Source organism: Lampetra fluviatilis, chromosome 37 (genome assembly GCF_964198595.1).
Source record: "Lampetra fluviatilis chromosome 37, kcLamFluv1.1, whole genome shotgun sequence".
Lineage (NCBI taxonomy): Eukaryota > Metazoa > Chordata > Hyperoartia > Petromyzontiformes > Petromyzontidae > Lampetra > Lampetra fluviatilis.
In genome coordinates, this window is record NC_136311.1 from 7,422,153 (window position 1) to 7,446,725 (window position 24,573).

The 24,573-nt window shown below is 53.5% G+C and overlaps 1 protein-coding gene across 1 annotated transcript in view; it reads right to left on the reverse strand.

Annotated features, from left to right (window-relative positions):
- Positions 1–11,052: 11,052 nt before the first annotated feature.
- The window catches only part of LHX1 (LIM homeobox 1), a 75,326-nt gene continuing 61,805 nt past the window's right edge, over positions 11,053–24,573 (reverse strand). The window contains exons 4-6 of the mRNA XM_078873974.1: positions 22,175–22,340; positions 11,362–11,697; positions 11,053–11,237 (exon numbers count right to left, since the gene is read on the reverse strand). Coding sequence (XP_078730100.1) covers positions 11,053–11,237; positions 11,362–11,697; positions 22,175–22,340 — 687 coding nt within the window. The remainder of the gene's footprint in view (positions 11,238–11,361; positions 11,698–22,174; positions 22,341–24,573) is intronic.

The window sequence follows — 24,573 nt, forward strand, 5'->3', positions numbered from 1 at the left end:
CCTCCTGTATACCAGGCGAGGTAGTTAACATCTCCTAGCCACCGTGATGATGATGAGAGAGAGAGAGACACGCAGACTCCAAATATACAGCAGCAGGCGTCAGGGTCGGGATCGAACCCACGACCTCCTGTATACCAGGCGAGGTAGTCAACATCTCCCAGCCACCTTGGCGCCCCCACTTGATGTATAACGAGAAGCTCAGTGGCACACACCGTGAAATGGACACAGTATTTGCATCAACGTTCATGTAAACGTGTTACTTTCAATGTCTCTCAAGACACGTGTCATCGCGCTCGACATTCCGCAAATGGCTCTTGTTGACAAAAATGAAAGGTTTTTTTGCTTTGTCGGAAAGTGCGTGACCTCATACGGAGAGCGAGCCAAAAAAAAATGTGGTTGATGGAGAGACACGAGTCGGAGGAGTGATTGCGCCCTATGGACACGTGCTGACGGATGGCCGCATTATAAGATACAATTAGCCGTCGTCGTCATCAACACACTGCTGGTGATGTACACAGCGGCAGGGGCGAGCGTCGGGAGGAGGAATGGAGACGGGGGTTTTGTGTCGAGGTGACATTGGATGATAAGGACTAAAGATCCCCCGTGTAGCCTTAACAGACTGTTGGGGCAAGTGCTGTTCGCGAGCACCTGTGAAGGCCGGAACAGGGCACGAAGGGGTGGACGACCAGCACCACGCCCGGTCGCCTTTGTCTCTCCAGTGGTGATGTTTACACACCGCACCAGGGACTTGTTTGAGGCTGATTTGACCTAGGGGAGGCCCAGGACCGGTTCAGATAATTGTCACTGGTGTTGTCCGTGAGCGAGAATTGAACTCTGTTCACCGGGTTTGGAGCGCAGCGCGCTAACCACTACACTACCGCTTCCCCGATATCGCGTGTGTATGTGTGTGTGTACGCGCGCACACACACACACACTTTGATTGTATTGAAGTATCTGTCATCGTCAACACACTACCTTTGCACACCACTCATGCCTCGTGTTTACCACGTGACTTGTGCGTGACCACGCCCACTCTGAACCCCTCCCCTGTCCCCACCCACTGTGGAAACAGACGCCGCTCCTCCGTGCAGCAGCAGCAGCGGCGGCGGCCGAGGCCGTGATGCAGCCTCGTCTCGCTCCACATCATCACCCCCTTCGCTCCCTTTTCTCCGTCGCGATGCCATCATTTACCCCTCACATCTTCTCTCTTCCCTCTCACGCTCATTTCACTCTTTCCATTCTTCTTAAAATAATCTATAGAGCGCAGTGGGTCTTACCTGGCAACATAAAAAATAAATGTTAAAATCGTTTGTAGTCCATTACACGACATCCCTTCGTGTGATGGTGTAGCCACGGATAGAAAGTTGCTAGTTCGGATACATACATACATGTGTATGTAATGTGAGGATATATCCGGCTCACTGACGTATCACAACTCGTCATGATGATTGGCTCTGCCGGTCCTGGTTTATAGCCAATGGGGGGAAGCCTGGGGGCGTGGCCCTGACGTAATGGAAAGGTGACAGCTGTAAGGATTGGTTCTGCTGGCTTTGGCCACAGCCAATGGGGAGAGGAGTCAGGGGCGTGGTCCCGGGAGCTTACGAGGGAGCCTGGAATATTCCATGGAGGCTAACCAGGACTGGTGGAAACGTACCACGTGACCCGGGTATTAAATCGGGGTGGAGACGAACGACACGTGGTCAGAACGGGAACGAACGGAGGAAGGGGGCCACGCGGGAGCGGGGCTCCGGGTTGCCACGTGGCAGTGCGTCTCTCTCTCTATCTGTCCCTCTCACGCTGCCTGTCAGCAGCGTGAAGGAAAGCTGTAATACAAGTTGAATAAAAGACGGATTCCAGAAGTCGCCTCAACGAGCTTTATTACATATATATAGAGACAAAAGTACTTCCTCAACGTGCATCATTGAACACAACATCTGTTTATGGCTGCGTCGGGATGACTGTGTGGGGGAGTGCGGAGTTTAGAGAGGAGCGGTGGCGCAATGGTTAGTGCATTGCCCTACGAAACCCGGCGACCCCGAGATCGATTTCCGCTCGCGACCAATAACAGTGGCGATTATCTGAACCGGTCATGGGCCTCCCATAGATCTACTCAGCCTCAAATGAATACCCGGTGCGGTGTGTTAAACATCGACACTGGGGAGACAAAGGTGGTCGGGCGTGGTGTTTGCCAACCACCCCCTCGTGTGCCGTGCCGGTATATGTGCCACTCGCTAACAGCACTTGCCCCAACAGTCTGTCACGGCTACATGGGGGATCTTTGTCTTTGGGGTGTTGAGGAGGAGGAGGAGGAGGGAGGGGGAGCGGTGGTTGGCTGAGCGCCGCTGTTGCCTCGTCGCTGTTTACGCGATTTCTGGCTGTTGCCAACTCGCCCCGCGTGTAAACAAACCCGCGCCTTGGCACCCACTCCTGGCCGCCACTCGTTGTCAGTTTGGGGGTGCAGCGACTTTGCGCACACGTGTGTGAACATGTGTGTGCGAGCGTGGGGAGCGGTGGCGTAGCGGTTAGCGCGCTGCGCTACGAACCCGGCGACCCGAGTTCGATTCCCGCTCACGGGCACCAACGCCAGCGACGATTATCTGAACCGGTGTTGGGCCTCCGCTAGGTCGACTCAGCCTCAAATGAGTACCTGGTGCGGTGTGTAAACATCGCTACATGGGAGACAAAGGCGGCCGGGCGTGGTGCTGGCCACACACCCCCTCGTATGCCCTGCCGGCCTTCATGGGTGCGACTCGCGTACAGAACTTGCCCCAACAGTCTGTGACGGCTATACGGGTTTTATTTGTGTGTCTGTGTGGACTATTTTAATGATCGAATTAAAAACACATCATAATTTGAGTTCACAAAAACAACATGACCTACTCCCTCCAATTCACTGTTGTGACGGGGGGCAAATTCTAAGTTAGATATTTCAGATAATTTCCAGTCGTGCCCATAGATTGGACTCTATTTGCGTGCCAGATTGAGAAGCTGTCTAAAAATAACGCTAAAAAGGCATTTCTTACACGTCTCATCAGCCGCACGGCCATCCTCCTGGGAGTGCTTCATTTAATTTCAGCAGCGTTGACTCGGGACAAGCAAACGTCTGCACTGACCGGTTTTGACAACCCAGTGTCTCATCAGCAGGAGTCAGCCCATTGCTTGAATCAATACCGAGCGAAGTCCCAATATGTCATGATCCTTCTGTTAGAACTTTATCCGAATCCTAATCATGCACGAACATCTATGTATTAGACTATAGTATGAAAAAAAGTTTTGCCGGCTGGCTGGCTGCTTTCCCCTTATTATCCTCTCGCCTGTAATAGTCACGTCCAAAGGATCGTAACGTCCTGGGATCACGTGCAAGGTTGCTGGTGTTAGTATTATTATTATCATCTGCTGGAACTAACTCGTGAAGGCCATGATCAATGCCACCACCACCACCACTGTGGTATATGTATGTTGAACTTCTTTCGCACCGTACACAGCCAACCGTCATAATGGGCGGTGCAGCTGCACGGGGGTGGCCTCAGCAGTCGGGACGCGCGTTGCGGTGTTTTTCGTCGTGGCCACACCGCTGCACGAACCGTGGCAGAGTCGTGTGCGCACAGAGTGCCACGTGCCAACGCGGTTATTGCGTGAAGTGCGCGCGCTTAATAACATCACTCTTGATAATTGTTTTTTTACTCTTAGGTTTTTTTTCGGTAAAGTCACGTAGGTAAAAATTAAAAGTTAATAAAAGTAATAATGGAAATAAAATAAAATAATAAATCACAATTTAAGGACGGTGTATACAATTGTGATTTATTATTTTATTTTATTTCCATTATTACTTTTATTAACTTTTAATTTTATTTTTTACTTACGTGCCCTTACCGAAAAAAACCTAAGAGTATGAATCCTTGCAGTCACGAAAGCTTCAAATCTAGAATTAATTGTTTTTTTACCCTTTTATCTGGCAACAAAACTGACACCTTTTTTTACAAGGAGTCATGTTTGCATAGACCACAATACCTGCAGTCATAATGCAAAAAAAAAACATAACTCTGATAATGTATGCACTGTCCTTGAAGTGGATTGGTCCACACCCGAGAAAGAAAAAAAAATGTGTCAGTTTTGTTGCCAGATAAAAGGGTAAAAAACCAATTATCATACTTTTTACGGGCAAATGAGGTACCAATGGTGTAAATGCTTACCCCGAGCTCTCATACTCTGATGGTGCATTGTCTTTGAGTTGTGCACCTTTTGGCGTCATCTGGTCCAACCCATGTGAGACTAGGCTCTAAGGAATGCTGTCTCGTGTGTGGACCAATAAACTTCAAGGACAGTGCATACATTATCAGAGTTATGTTTTTTGTTTGCATTATGACTGCAGGTATTGTGGTCTATGCAAACATGACTCCTCGTAAAAAAGGTGTCAGTTTTGTTGGCAGATAAAAGGGTAAAAAAAAAACAATCATCATATTTTTTACTGCCAAATGAGGTACCAATGGTGTAAACGTCACTCTTGATTTGAGGCTTTCACGACCGCAGGAATCCATTACTCTTTGGTTCTTTCGGTAAAGTCACGTGGGTAGAAAAATAAAATAAAAACAAATTTAAAAAATTTAATCACGACGTTTCGATCGCAATACGAGCGGTCGTCCTCAGGCGGATAAAATAATCCAGCAGTGGAACTGCTGAGCTAGGGAGAACACAGCGAGCGAGAGAGAGAGAGAGCTGTTTCTCTACCTACGTGACTTTACTTAATAACGTCAACAACAACAAACAAACAACAATCAAACGAGCACATCACAATGATGACGATGATAGAGAATGTACTCTGTCCAGCGATAAAGATTTGTTTTATTGATTTATTTAATAACCAGACCAAGTCACACGGAAGGGCTAACACTGCCTTCGCGAACAACAAACACCTCCACGGAGGGCGCCTTGCGCGTGGGTGAACCCGACAGAGAAAGCGCCCATAGATAAGACAAAACCCCTTAAATATAATTATAAAAGGATTTACATGGCGAGGGCTGGGGGCCTGTGGGGGGGGGGGTACGAGGCTGGTTTAGTGATCTTCGTCGTCATCAGTGGCCCTGGTGGCCAATCCACTGCGTCCCAGGATTAGGTGGTGGTGGTGGTGATGATGGTGATTGCGTGTTGGTTGGGTGGTTGGTGGGGAAAGACGTGTGTGGGGTGGGTGTCAAGGTCATTGTTTCACGATTGTCAGAGGTCGCTTTTGAAAGCCGGTCGAGGAGGAGGTCGAGCAAGGGAAGTTGCCAGAAGGAAACGCAGGTGAACGTTTTCCCAGGTGAGATAGACGCCGTTTTAGTGGTTTTCTTTTTGCACGTTCCGATTTTCGTTCCTTCGCTTCTCTCCGTCTCTCTCTCTCTCTCTCGTTGTTGTTGTTGTTGACATCGCGCGCGCGACGAGGCCGAGGTCAACATCGCTGAGGTTCAACTTCTTAAAGTCGAGTCAACATCACTCCCCACACCCACTCCCAACCCTCCACCTCCAACCCACAAATCTCCCCCTCCCCACCACCACTCCCGACCCCTCCCCCCTCAGCGTTCGTCACAATGCCTTAGCCCCTCCCACACCCCCAAGAAACGCCCCCCCGCCCCCTCCTCAATTCGACGAGAAAACCCCGCCAAGACCACGTGGGGGTCGCGTCACGTGGGGGTCGCGTCACGCCCCCACGTGTCGTGGCAGCTTCACGGTGCAGCGAGCAGTTTTTTTTGTTGTCGTTTGTTTTTGTTTCTATGGCCGATCGACTTCATTTGTGCTTCAATTGTCCTCACAGTTTCTTGAGATTGGTGGGGGGGGGGGGGGGGGCGCGGGTGGGGGGGGATGTTGTTGGTGGTGGTGGTTGTGGTGGTTGCAGTGATGATCAAATGGTGACTTTCAGTCGGCACAGTCCAGGAGACACAGTTAGCGGGAATGATGTTGGCACGCAGTTTACACCCTGCTCGCATTTAACGTTGTCCTAGGTATGTTTTTTGTCTATGATTACAGCAATATATGATACAATGATATCGGATTCTTTCTTGTTATTGTTGTGTTATGGCTAGGCCGTCACCTTGTACCCTCGTGGTAGTGCCTTACGCCATACTCATCCCCTTACTTCATGACACTATCGAGTGAGCAATTATGCCCCGGTGGTTGTGATGGTGGTTGTTGTTGTTGTGGTTGTTGGTGGTGGTGGTCGTGATCGTGAAAGGTGGTGAAGTGTGCAGGATGCAGTGGTTCGCGTGGTGATCTGGTAGTTAAGGTGATTATGAAGTGGTGAGCTGGTAATCTGGTGAAGCTAGTAGTTAGGTGGTCAATTAGTGGAAAGGTGGTGAGCTAGTGGGCAGTTGGTGAGCAAGTGATCAGGTGTTGATCTAGCGGTGAGCGAGTAAGCTGGTGAGTTGGTGAGGTCTGGAGTTGTGGAGTTGTGTGGCGTGGAGGTGACATCGCGAGTGAGACCCGATCACGTGAGCATCTCTCTCATCACCACCACCATCACCACCACCACCATCACCACCACCATCACCACCACCACAACCACCACTACTCACATCACGACGACCACCACCACCAACCACTCTCAACACCAACACCACCATCAACCACCACTCACATCACCACCACCCACCACTCACATCACCAACACCACCATCAACCACCACTCACATCACCACCACCACAACCACCACCCACCACTCACATCACCACCACAACCACCACCCACCACTCACATCACCATCACAACCACCACCCACCACTCACATCACCATCACCACAACCACCAGCCACCACTCACATCACCAAAACCACCACTCACATCACCACCACCACCACCACCACCACAACCACCACTCACATCACCACCACAACCACCACTCACCACTCACATCACCACCACCACAACCACCACCCACCACTTACATCACCACTACAACCACCACCCACCACTCACATCACCACCACAACCACCACTCACATCACCACCACAACCACCACCCACCACTCACATCATCACCACAACCACTACCCACCACTCACATCACCACCACAACCGCCACCCACCACTCAGATCACCACCACAACCACTATCCACCACTCACATCACCACCACAACCACCACCCACCACTCACATCACCACAACCACCACTCACATCACCACCACAACCACCACTCACATCACCACCACAACCACCACCCACCACTCACATCACCACAACCACCACTCACATCACCACCACAACCACCACTCACATCACCACCACAACCACTACCCACCACTCACATCACCACCACAACCACCACCCACCACTCACATCACCACAACCACAACCACCACCCACCACTCACATCACCACCACCGCCACCCACCACTCACATCACCACCACCACAACCACCACCCACCACTCACATCACCACCACCACCACAACCGCCACCCATAACTCACATCACCACCACCGCCACCCACCACTCACATCACCACCACCACAACCACTACCCACCACTCACATCACCACCACAACCACCACCCACCACTCACATCACCTCCACCGGCAGCCGCTTACTTCCTGGCACTGACCTCACCGTTAGAATTCGCTGCCATCGCCACTTTCCCCTCTTCCAAGTTCTTATCTCAGCGCTTTGGCAAAGAGGCAGAGGGAGAGAGACTGTAAGTGATCATTTATAATCGTACGATCTTAGCAAAAAGTAACACTGGAAGTTTCAACAAATGATTTCCATTGACGGTTACTGTTTTATTCGATTAAATTAAATCTCCCACCCACCATGATAACGTGGAATTTCCCACCACCGGATCGATGGAGGTGACAACCGCCACCTCTCCCCACCCCCCACCCTCTATGCCCCCTCCCTCCCCCCAAATTAGTTTATTTGCGCAATTAGCCGCAGATTTGTGAATGTCTGAAAGTCAATATCGGTCTTTAAAAAAAAAAATACACAAAGTTACGTTCGTGTCCGCGATGAGTGATGAGTAACGGATTAATACTGAAAGCGAGATGCCATATCACGGAGAGATACCACACAGCGTAAGGGCGAGTCTGTAATGCTGCTTTAAAAAAAATAAATTGTTGTAGCGGTAATTGTCGTTGTATCGATACTCTGCGCAATTGGTTTTACACTGTGCAGTTATTTCTCGACCCATTTTACGATTGATAATCGGGGTTGTTTTTTTTTCTGCTGGCGGCTACGTAATCGTGTAAAGTAACAATGTTGTGTCGTAGAGCGTCCTCCACCCGACGCAGGCTGAACTGAGCTCCTGTTATCAACCTGATGATGCTGGCTGCAATCTCGCGCCCATTCAAATGCTGCGAGATTAATTACTCTCCAACAACAACAAAAACAATCGGGATTGCTTCTGAACCGGTCATACATTAGGCCACGTGTTAATTAACGCGACACTCTTGTTCACCGCTCGTGTCGGGTGGAGGAGGGGTTACGACACACACATTTCTGCACGATGACACCACCCAAAAGAACCCAATTATCGATCGCTGCACAACCGGTTTGGTTCTCCCCGCGTCGTCTTCCGGGGTCGTACCGCGCGATCATCTCGGCGCATCGACCATTGCCCGACGTTTCGCTTCCCGGGGCACGGCTCTCGCTCGCAGCCAGGCAGCCAGCCAGCCAGCCGCGGTGGTGCGAAACGTCGGACATCACCACCACCACCGCTGCTATCATCGTGTGCGAGCGACAAGGCGGTACAGCCCCGCAAGAAGCTCCACACAGACGCACGCACGCACGCAACCGCACGGACCGCGCGCAGGCAAAAACGTTCGTAAGTTTGCCGTAACAAATCCGAGTGTTTTTCGTCGTAACTCACGACGGCGACCTGTTGTTGACCATTAGGCCTGAAGCGAGCACGCGGCACGGATCGGCCGTGCGATCGAGGATTTCAAACCTCTACACCGCCACCCCCGCCACCACCCCTCGCCGATCACAGCCCTGCGTCTCCTTTCCAATAACAGAGACCGGAAAAACGCTAAGTGAGACTTACAAAATTAAATCCATGGGATGGCGCCGTGAATTGGGGGGGGGGGGGGGGAAATTGTGGTTGACGGTTCGATGGCAGGGAACCCTCGACGGCAGTGGCGATGCGGAGAACAACAACAACAACAACGACGACAACAATGTAATTATTATAATAATAATAATACTGCGGAGACGATTGCCGTGTTCGTAATGCTGCTGTTCACGCGTCAACACAAAACGTAAAAAAAACATAATATTACTATCATCATCATCATCGTCGTCGTGGTGGTGGTGGTGATTATTACTGAATAAACATTCGACCCCCTCCCCTCCGCCCCCACCCACCCCTCCCCACCCCCCAAGAAAAACCGGAGATACATCTCAATAATCCGTCAAATCTCAATACTGAAGTCGCGAGTAAAAGAGCCGCAGTCCACGCCTGAGCGATCGTTTTTGCTGCAGATGCTCGCGGTTCCACGCGATCGAATCGCTTATGCCGTGTGCGAACGTCTCCTGCAACCAGTTGCGAGAGAGACACAGAGACGGAGGACAGAGAGACAGAGAGAGAGACAGACAGACAGGCAGAGTTGCGACCGCGAACCCGGTGGGCGAACGGCAGAGGAACGGACTCCGACCCTTCAGCTCGACCGCCTCTCGCTCCGTTGTTCCGAGGGGGTGTGCGACTGATCGGGGCGGGGGGGGGAGTCTCCATCCGACCAGAATGCTGTGCGCCCCGAGAGAAATTCGCTAAATAAGAAGTGCACACACACACGCGCGCACACGCGCACGCGCCCACACACACACACAAAGACAAATATCCCTCCCCCCGTATAGCCATAACAGATTATTATTGTTTTGGGGGCAAGCGCTGTTAGCGAGCACCTGACGAAGGCCGGCACGGTACACGAGGGCGTGGGTGGCCAGAACCACGCCGGCCGCCTTTGTCTCCCCAGTGGCGATCTTTACACACACACCAATTTGAGGCTGAGTCGACGACAGGGGGAGATCCGGGACCGGTTCAGATAATCGTCACTGGGTGTTGGTAGCCGCGAGTGGGAATCGAACTCGGGTCACTGGGTTCGTAGTGCAGCGCGCTAACCGCTACACCACCGCTCCCCCCCCCCCACACACAGACACACAGACACACACACGCGTGCGCACACACACGCGCACACACACCCACAGGCGCGCGCGCACGCACGCACGCGCGCGCGTATACGAGCGCGCAATAGACTCATAATGGCTATAAACGAGCTCACCGCGGGAGCGAAAAACACTGGAGGTTTGATAAATGTGACGCCGTGACAGATTGGAAGGAGGTCTCTTCGTTCTGCTCAAGTGTCGGGTCTTCTTCCAACGCTCTCGTCCGGCCGGCTCAGCACTGTTTTGTTACACGAAGGGTTTGTTCGAGTTTTACGAGTCATTATATTTGCTTTGTGAATCATGTTGATGATTATAATTTGCTTTTTGCTTGTTTATTAGTTTTGTCGCTTTGCTTGGTTGTTCACCCCCCCAACGCGCCCCTCCCCCCTCCCCCCCAAAGCCCCCGCAAGTCGCCCCCCCCCACCCCTCACGACGCCCACTCGTGACGTCACAAAGTCCTCTTCAAAACACACTCGCACACACACACAACGCGCGCGCGCGCATCGTCGCACGTGCTCATCGCGGCTTCGAGTCGAGGTTTCTTTTTAAATCTTCAATGAACATCGGGACGGACGAATTCCCGAGCAGTTATAGAGGTCAGCAGCTCCAGATTTTGGCTTCTAAAAGGTTTTGTTTTGTTATTTCCCCCCCCACCCACCCACCCACCATCTCCTCCCCCGCCCCTCCCCTCCCACCCCCCAAACCCCACCACTCCCGGACGGGCCCTCCATCATCTTGCGTTTTGGTTCGGTTGCGTGAGCGGACAACGAGGTTGACGAGTCGAAGTTCATAAGAAGAAGAATAAGAGATGGAGGGCGTGTCGGGTGAGTCACGTGTCGGTCATCATCATCACCATCATCATCATCACTGTGCTACAGTTTTCTTGCTGTTGTTGCTGTTGTTGTTGTTGATGTTTCGCCTCTCGTTTCACCAGACCGTGCCCTCGCCCATCTCCGGGTGCGCCAGCGGGTGACCGTTATAGGGCCCAGGTCCCGCACCAGGAATGTGGAATGGGGGGCTGGGCCCCGCGCTCACGTACACGTCCCCCTGTGGGACTCCATGGCGTGCAGGTGCGGCGGTGGGGGCGGCCCCCTCCGGGTTGAGGCTCCGGGCTGGGGGTGTCCGCTCCCCCACCTCCTCCCCCGGGACCCGACGGGATTCCTGGTCCGGATCCACCGCCCCCACCTCCTCCTCCTCCTCCACCGCCCCCACCTCCTCCTCCGCCTCCTCCTCCACCTCCTCCACCGCCCCCACCTCCTCCTCCGCCACCTCCGCCACCTCCTCCGCCTCCGGGTCCCCCCGCGCCCCCGTGGGGCAGCATGTCTGCGAAGCGAGGCACCCCTCCGGCGTCGGGCCCGGGGATGCTGGTGGGGTGGTGGGGGTGCTGGTGAGGGTGCGGGTGAGCGTGGTGAGGGTGCGGGTGAGCGTGGTGGGGGTGCTCGCCGGGACCCGCGAGCCCCCCCGCCGTGGGGAGGAAGGCGAGCTCGGCCGCGCTCTGCGGCTGCCCCGGGGGCCCCCCTTGCGGGAAGAAGTCGTAGCTGCTGCCTGGGACGTAGTAGTCACCCTGGTAGTCTGTGGGCAATACGGGGGGGTGAGAAGGGTGGGGGGTCAAGTTTAGTATTTCAGCAACGTAGTCTCCGTTGAGCCTGGAGGAATCCGATGAGCTATGAAGGTCTTTGTCTGTAAACGGGACGTGAAGAGCTGCGACATCAACCCAAATGACTGGGGGGGGGGGGAAACTGCCGGCGACCGACTCAGCTGGCAGCAGGCTGTGAAAGCAGGCCTCAGGAGAGGCGAGGAGAAAAGACGCACCGCTTGGCAGACCAAGCGGGAGCGACGTCAAGGAAAATCAACAAACACCTCTGGAGCTGCCACCGCATTCACTTGCAAGTGCCGTGGCAAGGATTGGCCTACTAATTGTATCGACCCTCGCAAGGATGATTGGCTGAGTCAACCCCGCCCCCCGCCCCAACGCAACCAATCAGGAGGATTTGAACACACCAGAAGCACAGATCACCTCCGCCTGTTTTAAACATCATCTCCGTGTGTTCTCGGTGGCTGTCACTCGGCACTGTTAACTGCACAAACCCACGCTGGATTGTTGAGGTCAACTAGTTGATGTCGTCCCGATTAGCGTCATCGTCCCGAGCATACGACAGGACAGTTCAGCGGCGCCTTTAAATTACTACACATAGCGGGCGGTGATGGTGACGATGATGGTGATGATGACGATGATGGTGGTGATGATGGTGGTGATGATGACGATGATGGTGGTGATGATGACGATGATGGTGGTGATGATGGTGGTGGTGGTGGTTATGATGATGATGATGACGATGATGGTGGTGATGGTGGTGGTGGTGACGATGATGATGACGATGATGGTGGTGATGATGACGATGATGGTGGTGATGATGGTGGTGGTGGTGGTGATGATGGTGATGATGACGATGATGATGACGATGATGGTGGTGATGATGACGATGATGGTGATGATGACGATGATGATGACGATGATGGTGATGATGATGGTGGTGTAAACATCACAATTCGAGAGGAAAAGGTGGCCGGGCGTGATGCTGGCCACCCCACCCGCCTTTGTGTGTCTATAAACGTGTCTACCACGTAGCACGTCATGCAAATATGACAGCGTCTCGAAACGAACACGAGTCGGCCCATGATCGCGTGTTGGTGCCTGGTCTGGGAGACTGTTTTTGTTGTTTTGATAAATCGCCCAAGCTTGCGTTTTGTGATAAAAAAAATTTGGCGACAATTTATCGACTTACGCAATTTGTACTCGTACACACACTCGAGGTTGTTTATTGATTTCTAGTGCATTGATTGGTGTTGTAACTTGCCGACCCCGCCCCTACTTGACCCTTTGCGAAAGAGCTTCATAGCTCATCGGATTCCTCCCTCCAGTCCAAATGAAGAAGTCTCATTGTGATCTGATCCATGCCACCAACAACAGGGCGATTTAATTCTAGATTTGAAGCTTTCGTGACTGCAAGGATTCATATTGTTAGGTTTTTTAGGTCAAGTCACGTAGGTAAAAAAATAAAAATTAATATAAGTAAAAAAAAATCACGACGTTTCGGAGGCAACACAAGCTTCCGTCTTCAGGTGGAACCGTCACAGCACGATAGCTGTATCACTTGATATTTTATTTTACTTTTATGAATTTAAATTTTTTTTACCTGCGTGACTTTACCGAAAAAACCTAAGAATATGGCGATTTCAACCTCTGCAGCCTCCGCCCCCTTCTTCTCTAGGCCACGCCTCCTGCCCGTTAGCCCCGCCTCCTTCTTCTCTAGGCCACGCCTCCTGTCTATTAGCCCCGTCCCCTTCTCCTCTGGGCCACGCCTCCTGCCTATTAGCCCCGCCCCCTTCTTCTCTAGACCACGCCTCCTGTCGATTAGCCCCGCCCCTTCTTCTCTAGACCCCACCTCCTGCCAATTAACCCCGCGCCTTCTTCTCTAGGCCACGCCTCCTGCCGTTTAGCCCCGCCCCCTTCTTCTCTAGGCCACGCCTCCTGCCTGTTAGCCCCGCCCCCTTCTTCTCTAGGCCCCACCCCTCTTCCTGATGAAGCGTCGTTTGCTCTTTCGCTCCGATCGCGGCAACATGTGCACATCATGCACGTCAGCGCGTGGACACGCGGCACGGAACGTAAATAAACGATCGGTTCTCGCGCGCGAGATGTCCGGGGATTTTAGTTTGTTCGTTTTATCCAATCGATTAATCGATGCGTGCGTACATCGAGTCATCCCGACAAATTACAGTAGCCCCCTGGGCACCGATCTGTCTGAATCGAGTCGCCTCCATCCGCCAATTGCACCACAACACCGCCAAGCTCGGCCCACCGCCCCCCCGCTACAAAAACACACAATCCACTGCTGGATGGCGTATCTGTCATGGCGGTTGTTCGCCGCTCCCTCCCACCAAGTTGCGTTATGATTTGTCAACAAATAAAATAAATAATGAATGAAACTGAACAGGGGAAGAGGTGGTGGTGGTGCGGTTGGAACGAGGATCGAGAGAAGTGGAAGTTCGTGGTGGTGGAGATGACGACCGCTCGTGTGGCGATCGAAACGTCGTCGTTGTTTTTGTTATTCTCTTTGAACCGATCTGCGTCACTTTACCGAATGACCCAAAGAATATGAGAGTGGGGGGCGGGGGGGGGGGTTCGTTAGGGAGGGTGCGAGGATCTGTAGGGGGGGGCGGGCGTGGGGGGGGGGTACAAGTGGGGGTGAGAGGGGGAGAGGGGGGGGGCGGAGGGGGATGAAGAGGGGAGATCGGTGGGGAGGGGGGGGGTAAGAAAGCCACTTCATTCATTCAGCTGCCGCGCCCGTAAGATCTTCATGTGTCGTCAGGGAGACTGTTTGGCATCTCCCGCTCTCAATTGGAGATCGATTTAAAAAGCCGAGGGTGCGGTGGGGGGGAGGCTGGGGAGGCGGGGGTGAGGAGTGGGGGATGGGGGTGAGGGGTGGGGGGAGGGAGCCGCCCAGAATAGCAATGGGTGGCTGTTGCCGATGAGACGCTGCGTGTCGAAACGGGTCCATGCGGAGTTTTGCTTGTCCTGAATCAGCGCTGGGATCGTGCACTCACAGGAGGATATGGCCTGATTTGGCTTTGCGACAATCGTTGTTGATTGTTTGTATGCGGAGAGACGGGCATTGGAGGGAGAGGGGAGATACATAATAATAGTTGACATTTGTAAGGCGCAATTCATCTGCAGATGCTAATCTGCGGCCTATTGGTTATTTATTTGTTATTTTCAACAACGACGCTGCCTTTGCTGAGTTTCGGAGAGAGCCGCGGAGGGAGCTGAAGGGGAGAGAGAGAGAGGGGGGGGGTGGAGGTTTAGGGAGGCTCAGGGTGATGAGGGTGGTTGGGGGAGGGAGTGAGAGCAGGAATGGCCAAATTTTGTACGGAGATTAAGCGAATAACACGCGGATTTGCGCGGCCTACAAGCACCGCAGAGAAAGGGCTCCTGCCATTATCGTCAGTTCTGATAATTTTTTTCTCTCTCTCTCTTGTATTTCACTTCACATGCAAATCTCACTGGGGGTGGGAGGGAGGAGAGGGATGGGTGGGTGGGGGTTTAGGGTTACTAGGTGTGCGTGCGTGTGTCTGTGTTTGTGTGTCTGTGTTTGTGTGTCCGTGTGTGTAGGCGTATTGGGGAGCGGTTAGCGCGCTGTGCTACGAACCTGGCGACCCGGGTTCGAATCCCGCTCACGGCCAACACCGGTGACTATTATCTGAACCGGTCCTGGGCCTCCCCTAGATCGATTCAGCCTCAAATCAGTACCTGGTGCGTTGTGTAAAAACATCGCTACTGGGGAGACAAAGGCGGCCGGACCGTGGCGCTGGCCACCCACCCCCTCGTGTGCCGTGCCGGCCTTCATATGTGCTACTCGCTAACAGCACTTGCCCCAACAGTCTTTGAAGGCTACGGGGGATCTTTGTCTTGTAGGGGTGGGAGAGTGAGTGAGTGAGTGTGGTGGACGGGCGAGTGAGTGAGTGAATGGTTGAGTGAATTGCGGTGGTGGACGGGCGAGTGAGTGAGTGAGTGGATGCGTGGGGTGAGTAGATAGATGGATAAGTGAGTGGACGGATGACCTGGTGAGCCAATGGGCGAGTGGCTGCATTTGTGAGTCGGTGGATGAATGGATAAGATGAGCGAGTGAAGTGAGTGGATGGATGGATGTATGAGTGAGTAGGTGAATAGGTGAGTGAGTGATTGAGTGCGTGTGTGAGTGGATGGGTGGGCCTGTGATTCGATGGATGAGCAAGTGATTGAATGGGTGGCTGGGTGTGTTGCTGAGTGAGCGATTGAGTGGGTGAGTGTGTTGATGGGTTCCCTTCCCCGTTGCGCACTCAACATTCGCACGTTGTCGAAAATGTTGAGCGTTTCAAGTTGTTTTACTACTATTATTGTAGTGAGTGAGCGGTTGAGTGAGCGATTGTACGAGTGAGTTACTGAGCGAGAAAGAGAGTGGGTTGGTGAATGGGTGGATGAGTATGTAGATCGGTGGATGAGCGAGCTTGTGTGAGCGAGCGAATAAGTAGGTGGGTGGGTAGATTTCATGGATGAGCGAGTGAGTTAGTGGGCAAGTCGATAAACGAGTGAGTTAGTGGGTAGGTGGATGAGCGAGTGAGTTAGTGGGTAGGTGGATAAGCGAGTGATTTAGTGGGAAGGTGGATGTGCGAGTGAGTTAGTGGGTAGGTGGATGAGCGAGTGAGTTAGTGGGTAGGTGGATGAGCGAGTGACTTAGTGGGGTGGTGGAGGTGCGAGTGAGTTAGTGGGTAGGTGGATGAGCGAGTGAGTTAGTGGGTAGGTGGATGAGCGAGTGAGTTAGTGGGTAGGTGGATGAGCGAGTGAGTTAGTGGGGTGGTGGAGGTGCGAGCGAGTGTGTGGGCGAGCGAGCAGTCAGGTGGATGGGTAGGTGGGTGGTGGGTAGATGAGTGGATGAGCGAGCGAGCGAACGGGCAAGTGGGAGAGAGGGTTGGTGGGCGCGTTGGTGGGTGGGTTGGTTGGTGGATGGGTGGGTGAGTGGGTGGGTGGGTGGATGGGTGGATGGGTGGATGAGTGGGTGGGTGGGTGAGTGGGTGGGTGAGTGGGTGGGTGGGTGAGTGGGTGGGTGAGTGGGTGAGTGGGTGAGTGGGTGGGTGAGTGGGTGGGTGAGTGGGTGGGTGAGTGGGTGAGTGGGTGGGTGGGTGGGTGGGTGAGTGGGTGGGTGGGTGGGTGGGTGAGTGGGTGGGTGGGTGGGTGGGTGGGTGGGTGGGTGGGTGGGTGGGTGAGTGGGTGGGTGGGTGGGTGAGTGGGTGGGTGAGTGGGTGGGTGGGTGGGTGAGTGAGTGGGTGAGTGAGTGGGTGGGTGGGTGGGTGAGTGGGTGGGTGGGTGAGTGGGTGGGCGGGTTGGTGGGCGGGTTGGTGGGCGGGTTGGTGGATGAGTGGGTAGCGGGTGGGTGGGTGGGTGGGTGTGTGGGTCGGCGGGGAGGTGGGTAGATTGGTGGGACACAGCAAAAGCTAAATCGGCGAAACTCAACGGGGCTTTGGCGCCAACGAAATAAAAAAAAACCCTGTGGGATTAGGCCCTGCGCCTGGCGGCTCCGTTTCGCGAAATAACCCCGGACGGAGCGATGTAGATCCCTCCTCTCACCCAGAAAATCCCACACATACGACAAAGACAAAGACACCCGCCCCCCGTATATAGCCTCAAAAGACTTGTTGGGGCAAGTGCTGTTAGCGAGCACCTATGAAGGGTGGCACTGCACACGAGGGGGTGGGTGGTCAGCACCACGTCACACACGCACACACGCATACACACACACACATGCACACACGCCCCCGTATAGCCTTAACATACTGTTAGGGCAAGTGCTGTTAGCGAGCACCTATGAAGGCCGGCACGGTATGCATGGTAGTGGGTGGCCCGCACCACGCTCGACCGCCTTTGTCTCCCCAGTGGCGATGTTTACACACCGCACCAGGCACTGATTTGAGGCTGAGTCGACCTAGAAGAGGCCCAGGACCGGTTCAGCGAATCGTCGCTGGTGTTAGCCGTGAGCGGGAATTGAACCCGTGTAGCCGGGTTCGTAGCGCAGCGCGCTCACCGCTACACCACCGCACACACGCGCACACGCGCTCACCGCTACACCACCGCACACACGCACACACGCACACACACACGCACACACGCACACACACGCACACACACACGCACACACGCACACACACGCACACACACGCACACACACGCACAAACACGCACAAACACGCACACACGCACCCCCCACTTCGCTACCCCTCAAAGTATCTTTGAACCCAAATTGGGGCCAGAAACGCATAATCACCCAACATGTTTGGGGACGCCCCCCCTCCCCTCCCACCCATCCACCGCCCAACCACCCCCCCCCCTCATCCCACCACCCCCCAAACAGAACCCCCCCCCCCCGTGATATAATGAGCAGCGGTTGAGTCTCAAAAGCTATGGCTACATTCACAGGGGGTTCCAATTATGCGAAGATGATGGTGACGGACGTGGTGGTGGTTGGTGGTGGCGATGGTGGTAGTGGTGATGGTCATGGGCTTCCCCTAGGTCGACTCAGCCCCCAATGAGTACCTGGTGTGGTGTTTAAACATCACCACTGGGGAGACAAAGGCGTCCGGGGGGTGGTGTTGGCCACCCACCCCCTCGTGTGCCGTACCGGCCTTCGTAGGTGTTCGCTAACAGCACTTGCCCCAAAAGTCTGTTCAGCCTTTACGGGGGATCTTTGTCTTTGGTAGCAGTGGTGGTGGTGATGATGGTGTTGTTGTTGGTGGTGATGCGAGTGTGGGGAACTGTGGCGCAATGGTTAGCGCAATGCGCTTCGAACACGGCGACCCGAGTTCGATTCCTGCTCACCACAGCCAACATCGGTGACGAATCATTTGAACCGGTCATGGGCCTTCCATACATTAACATACAGAGGCATAGAGTTACATAGAGACCCATGTAGCTGCATAGAGATCTACAGAGTTACACATCATAGTGACGCAGAGATTCATGGAGATACATCGAGACCCACAGACCAAAGTCCAGGGCCGTCAGCAGTGACGGCAGTGACAGGACATCGTGGTCACATATCGACTCATAGAGTTCCATAGAGTCACCTCGAGACTCACAGAGTTACATAGAGATCTGTCGAGTTAGAGACCCATCAAGTCTGTTGGAGCTCTATAGAGTTAAACAGAGACTCATAGACCTGCTTGGAGATCTACAGAGTTAGATAGAGACCCATCAAGTCGCTTGGATATCTATAGAGTTAGAGACCCATAGACCTGCCTGGATATCTATAGAGTTAGACAGAGACCCATCAAGTCTGTTGGAGCTCTATAGAGTTACATAGAGACCCATCAAGTCTGTTGGAGCTCTATAGAGTTAGACAGAGACTCATAGACCTGCTTGGAGATCTACAGAGTTAGATAGAGACCCATCAAGTCGCTTGGATATCTATAGAGTTAGAGACCCATAGACTTGCCTGGAGATCTATAGAGTTAGACAGAGACCCATCAAGTCTGTTGGAGCTCTATAGAGTTACATAGAGACCCATCAAGTCTGTTGGAGCTCTATAGAGTTAGACAGAGACTCATAGACCTGCTTGGAGATCTACAGAGTTAGATAGAGACCCATCAAGTCGCTTGGATATCTATAGAGTTAGAGACCCATAGACCTGCTTGGAGATCTACAGAGTTAGACAGAGACCCATAGAGCTAAGTAGCTATATAGAGTCACATAGAGACCCATAGATCACAGCCCAAGTCACAGCGGCATTGCAGGGTGGAAGATGCGAAAGCAAACAAGCTAAGCAGAGCTTGGCCTGCGTCGCACGAGGACGAGGCGAGCGCCGTGCATAACAGGTGTTAGAGGCTGCGGGAGCGACACTGCGGGCGGTGCAAGGACAATCTAATTGTTGTACTCAATTCCTATGCTCCTACATCGATACGTAATTGAACAAATTTCGTTGGTTGCTGCGTTGGCACAATTAACAGCAACAACAACAACAACTCAACACACTCGTCAATAACAACACCGTGGCCTTAAAAGTAAACAAATAAAATTTTTAATTTCGATTTAAAGCTTTCGTGACTGCAGGGATTCATCTTCTTGGTTCTTTCGGTAAAGTCACGTAGAAGGGAAATAATAAAATAATAAAAATAAAACATTATAAAATTCAATCCTCACGACGTTTCGGCCACAACGCAAGCAGCCGTCCTCAGGTGAAGACCAGGTCTGTCGGAAAGACAGGATGGCTGCTTGCGTTGTGGCCGAAACGTCGTGAGAATTGTATTTTATTATGTTTTATTTTTATTATTTTATTATTTCCCTTCTACGTGACTTTACCGAAAGAACCAAGAAAATACAACATTTGTTTCTGTGCTAAGAAGGTCCATTGCCTGAAACGTCGCCGATTATATATATTCATTTGTGTTTGAAGGCCACGCACAGTGTGAAATCTACGATGCCCGCCCTTCAACCACGTCCCCGATGACGTCACAACAGCGCCATTTTGACGTAACTTCATAGCCTCGTGGTGTTTCATCAGAAACATTGTTTATCATATTATTATTCCCGTCTTTATTTAGGGTTCACACGAAAGAAGAAAAATCAGACTCGCGTCTGACATCGGCCCGCGAGGCATCGACATCCCTGCAAAGCCTCACCGAGTCTCGAGACTCGTTTTCGGGAGGGTCCTGCTACGCTCGGGAGGTCTGACCGTGAATTCCACGAGGCGACTGGAAAACGAGTGGTGGCGCAGTGGTTAGCACATTTGGTAAAAGCGACTTCGATTCCCCGGCCCACGGCTACCATCAGTGGCGACCTGCTGCTGGTCACCAACCCGCACTGCCCAGCCTGGTGAAGTATGGTCAAAACAACCCCGAGGCTCAACACGAGGCCAGGTACGGGGACGTCTTCATCCAGCAGTAGATCGACAAAGCGCTGTTAATTATATAATTATTGTACGTGAGGAGAGAGAGAGAGAGCCCACGCGAGGTGGGGGCGGGGGGAGCGATGGGAGGGAGAGGGTTTGGGAGAAGGAGAGAGTTGGGATTTGGGAAGGGTGAGTGAGGGTGGGGGTGGAGAGGTGGGGGAAGGAGGGAGAGGAGGAGGGGGCAATGTGTGTGTGGGGGGGGGGGGTGGAAGAGGGAGCTTAGAGGGGGAGGGGGGGGGGGAACACTGACCTCCACTGCGTTTGAAGTGTCGCGCGTAATTGGAACAAATCCGACGCCGAATGTGCGACAAAAAGGGACCGCAGATGCGGCTTTGTCCGGATATTATCACGGCCACCGAGGGCCCGGCTACACCCCCCCCTCCCCCCTTCTTACCCCCCTCTGCTACCCCCCCCCCCCCCACTTCTACCCCCCTCTAACCCTCCACTCCAACCCCCTCCCGACACACAGACTGCGGGCAACACAACACAGCGCGTCCATTCATACGAGCGGGTTTGTGTATGGGGGGGTGGAGGAGGGTTGTGGGTGGTGGGGGGATGTGTTCAGGCAGGGAGGGGGAGAGGTTTGGTTGAGTGAGTGGGTGGATTTGAGGTTTGAGCGCGCGCGTGTGTTGGGGGAAGTGGGGACGGGGATGTGTGTGTGGGGGGAGGGGTGGGTGGCGCAGTGGTTAGCGCACTCCGCTACGAAACCCGGTGGATCGAGTTAATAACTCAAACCCCGTTACCTGCTCCCGTGTTGGGCCTTCCCGAGGTCCACTCGCTGTTTTAAATGAGTGACCGAGTCCGTCGTGTAACACACATCTCGGCACTGCCGCGGAGAGACAAAGGCGGCCGGGTGTGCCCCGCTTGTTGTGACGCCCATGCCGCCCTTAATAGGTGCTCGCTAACCGCACTCGCTCTCACGGCGCGCCAACCCACCGCACACCAAACCCATCGCCCCATCACCTCCGCGTCTGATCCACGCGTCACCCGTGTCTCTAAACACGCGTGTCTCTAAACACGCGTGTCTCTAAACACGCGTGTCTCTAAACACGCGTGTCTCTAAACACGCGTGTCTCTAAACACGCGTGTCTCTAAACACGCGTGTCTCCACGGCCCCCTTCTCCCCTCTGCCCACTCATGCGCCATGCACCCCGTGTCTTTGCGCCTTTGTGTCAACACGCATCCAAATCCCTGCGTCTTCCCATCATATTCCAACATCGGTCCAAACACCCTGTACCCCCATGACCCAACGTCCCCATTTATCCATATCCACATGCACCCCCCCCCCCCCATGTCCTCGGGTGCCGACAATTCTCCCATGCCCCCCCCCCCTCTACCCCCCTAGCCCTCTCCCTGTCCCGATGCCCCCTTCCCCATCTGCTTCCATATCCCTGCGTCTCCATATCCTCTTGTTCCATTCTTCCCCCCATCCCCATGACCACATGTCCCCCGTGTTACCATTTCCCAGTATCCTGACTGTCTCAACGCCGCCCAAACCCGCGTGTCCCCTCTGTGTCTCCATGCCCGCCCCCCTCCCCCGCGTCCCCCGGACCCACCCCCCCCTCCCAACGTACCGCCGTAGTAGTTGAAGGGTCCGCTCGCCATCATCTCCGCCTCGTCGAGGCGACCTCCCAGGGTGCGCATGCGCCTCGGGTTCCTGAAGAACGCGTGGCGGCGCGCCCCGAGGGCGCTCAGCTGCTTCATCCGCCGCTCCTTGGAGCGCCGGTTCTGGAACCAAACCTACACAGGGCCACGTGCGCGGTCGGTACGGTGATTGTGACTGTTTGGAGAAGAGAACTCCTTTGCCATCAACGCCCTCCCCCCTCTGCACCCCAAACAAGGGGGGGGGGGGGGGGCAGGGATGTTGGTGGGGGTGGGGTGGGGGGGAGCAATTTCCTGGCTGAAAATAAAACAAGCGTTGGTGGGCAGTGACTTTAAGTGAGCTCAGTGAGCACGCCCGAGCAAGTGACACAGTCGCAACCGACGGGGAGACACGAACAAGACGCTTGGCAGCGAGCGGAGGAACGAGGCCACGCCGTGCTGATGACACTCGCGGCAAGCGAAGCCAGGGCAAGCATTTTGCTTTTAAATGCAAGATCCGCGCCAGCCATCGACTCCCCCCCCCCCCCCCCCCACATCGATTGAGAGGCACCGTTGTCTGGACGACGTCACGATTCGCAGACTAATATTGGTGCATTGCATTCCTCGTTATCGTATTACTTGTTTTTTTCTCTATTAAATGTTTTCGCGCGTGCTAGACCGTTGTCTTTTCACCTGCTTGATATGAATGAATAAATAAGCGGAGATTGAATTACAAAACAAACTATATTTTCATGTTGCCGCTGCTGCTGCTGCGTTGGCAGTGGCGCACAAGAGCAGTTAACAACAGCAAACACTCGTTTATATAATTAAATATGGAATAGCCCGACGTTTCGGGTAATGGGCCTTCCATTGCATATAAAACGGCGTGGCACATAACAACAATAATGTTGTATGTGCTCCGAAGAAGGGCCATTACCTGCAACGATTATAAATATATATTCTTTAAAAACAAATCTAATGCCACACAGCAGTGTTCCGTGACGAATGAGTTGAGTGATTGGGGGGGGGAGCGGTGGTGTAGCAGTTAGCGCGCTGCACTACGAACTTGGACTCCCAAGTTCGATTCCCGCTCACGGCCAACACCAGTGACGATTATATATCACTGTGTAACACGACTTGTTGTTCCTGGGTAGTAAGTGCTATTTTATAATTGCTTATGCCTCAAAAGTATAGCAAATGGCTATTATTCCCCACAAACGTTGCTTTTGTGACCAGGACTTTACGTGAAGGAATGACACACATGCACACCACGTTTTCTCATTGAAAATAGGCACATTTCTAAATATCACTGTCCTGGTCACAAAAGCAAAGTGTGTGGGTAATGATAGTCATCTTCTGTACTTTTGAGGCATAAGCAATTGGAAAATAACACTTACTACCCAGGAACAAAACAATGTTTGTTACACAGTGAATTATCTGAACCGGTCCTGGGCCTCCCCTAGGTCGACTCAGCCTCAAATGAGTACATGGTGTGGTGTGTAAACATCGCCACTGGGGATACAAAGGCGGTCGGGCGTGGTGCTGGCTAACATCACTTGCACCTACAGTCTTTTTCAGGCTATACGGGGCACCTTTGCCCTTCGTCTTTTTGCGTGTTTGTTTGTTTGTTTTTTAAAAATGAATGAAAACAAAAACTGCGTAAACACGCGCGCGAGTCGGTTTACCAGAGCGGTCTTTGAGGTCGCGGGCAAAATTGCAGGGAGCCCCCCCACCACCCCCGCCCTTGAGTTGAAGAGTTATGAAGGGAGAGGCGGGGACCGCACTCCGAGTGGCATAATGATCGCAGACGATTCGAGTAAGTGATTGTCATTGCTTGAAGTCTATTAGATTTTGAGAGGCAATTATTCTTAATCACGTGTGTGTGTCTGCGCGCGCGTGTGTGTGTGTGTGTGGGGAGCGGTAGTGTAGCGGTTAGCGCGCTGCGCTATGAACCTGGCGACACGGGTTCGATTCCCGCTCACGGCCAACACCAGTGACGATTATCCGAACCGATCCCGGGCCTCCCTCTAGGTCGACTCAGCCTCAAATGAGTACCTGGTGAGGTGTGTAAACATCGCCACTAGGGAGACAAAGGCGGTCGGGCGCGGTGCTGACCCACCCACCCCTTCGTGTGCCGTTCCGGCCTTCATAGGTGCTCGCTAACAGCACTTGCCCCAACAGTCTGTTCCAGGCTATATGGGGGTCTTTGTCTTTGGGGAGCGGTAGTGCAGTGGTTAAGCGCTACGCTGCGTTGCGACCCCGGCTCCCCGAGTTCGATTCCCGCTCGCGGCCAACACCGGTGACGATTATGATCAGAACCGGTCCTGCGTCTCCCCTAGGTCGACTCAGCCTCAAATGAGTACCTGGTGCGCAGTGGTGTGTAAACATCGCC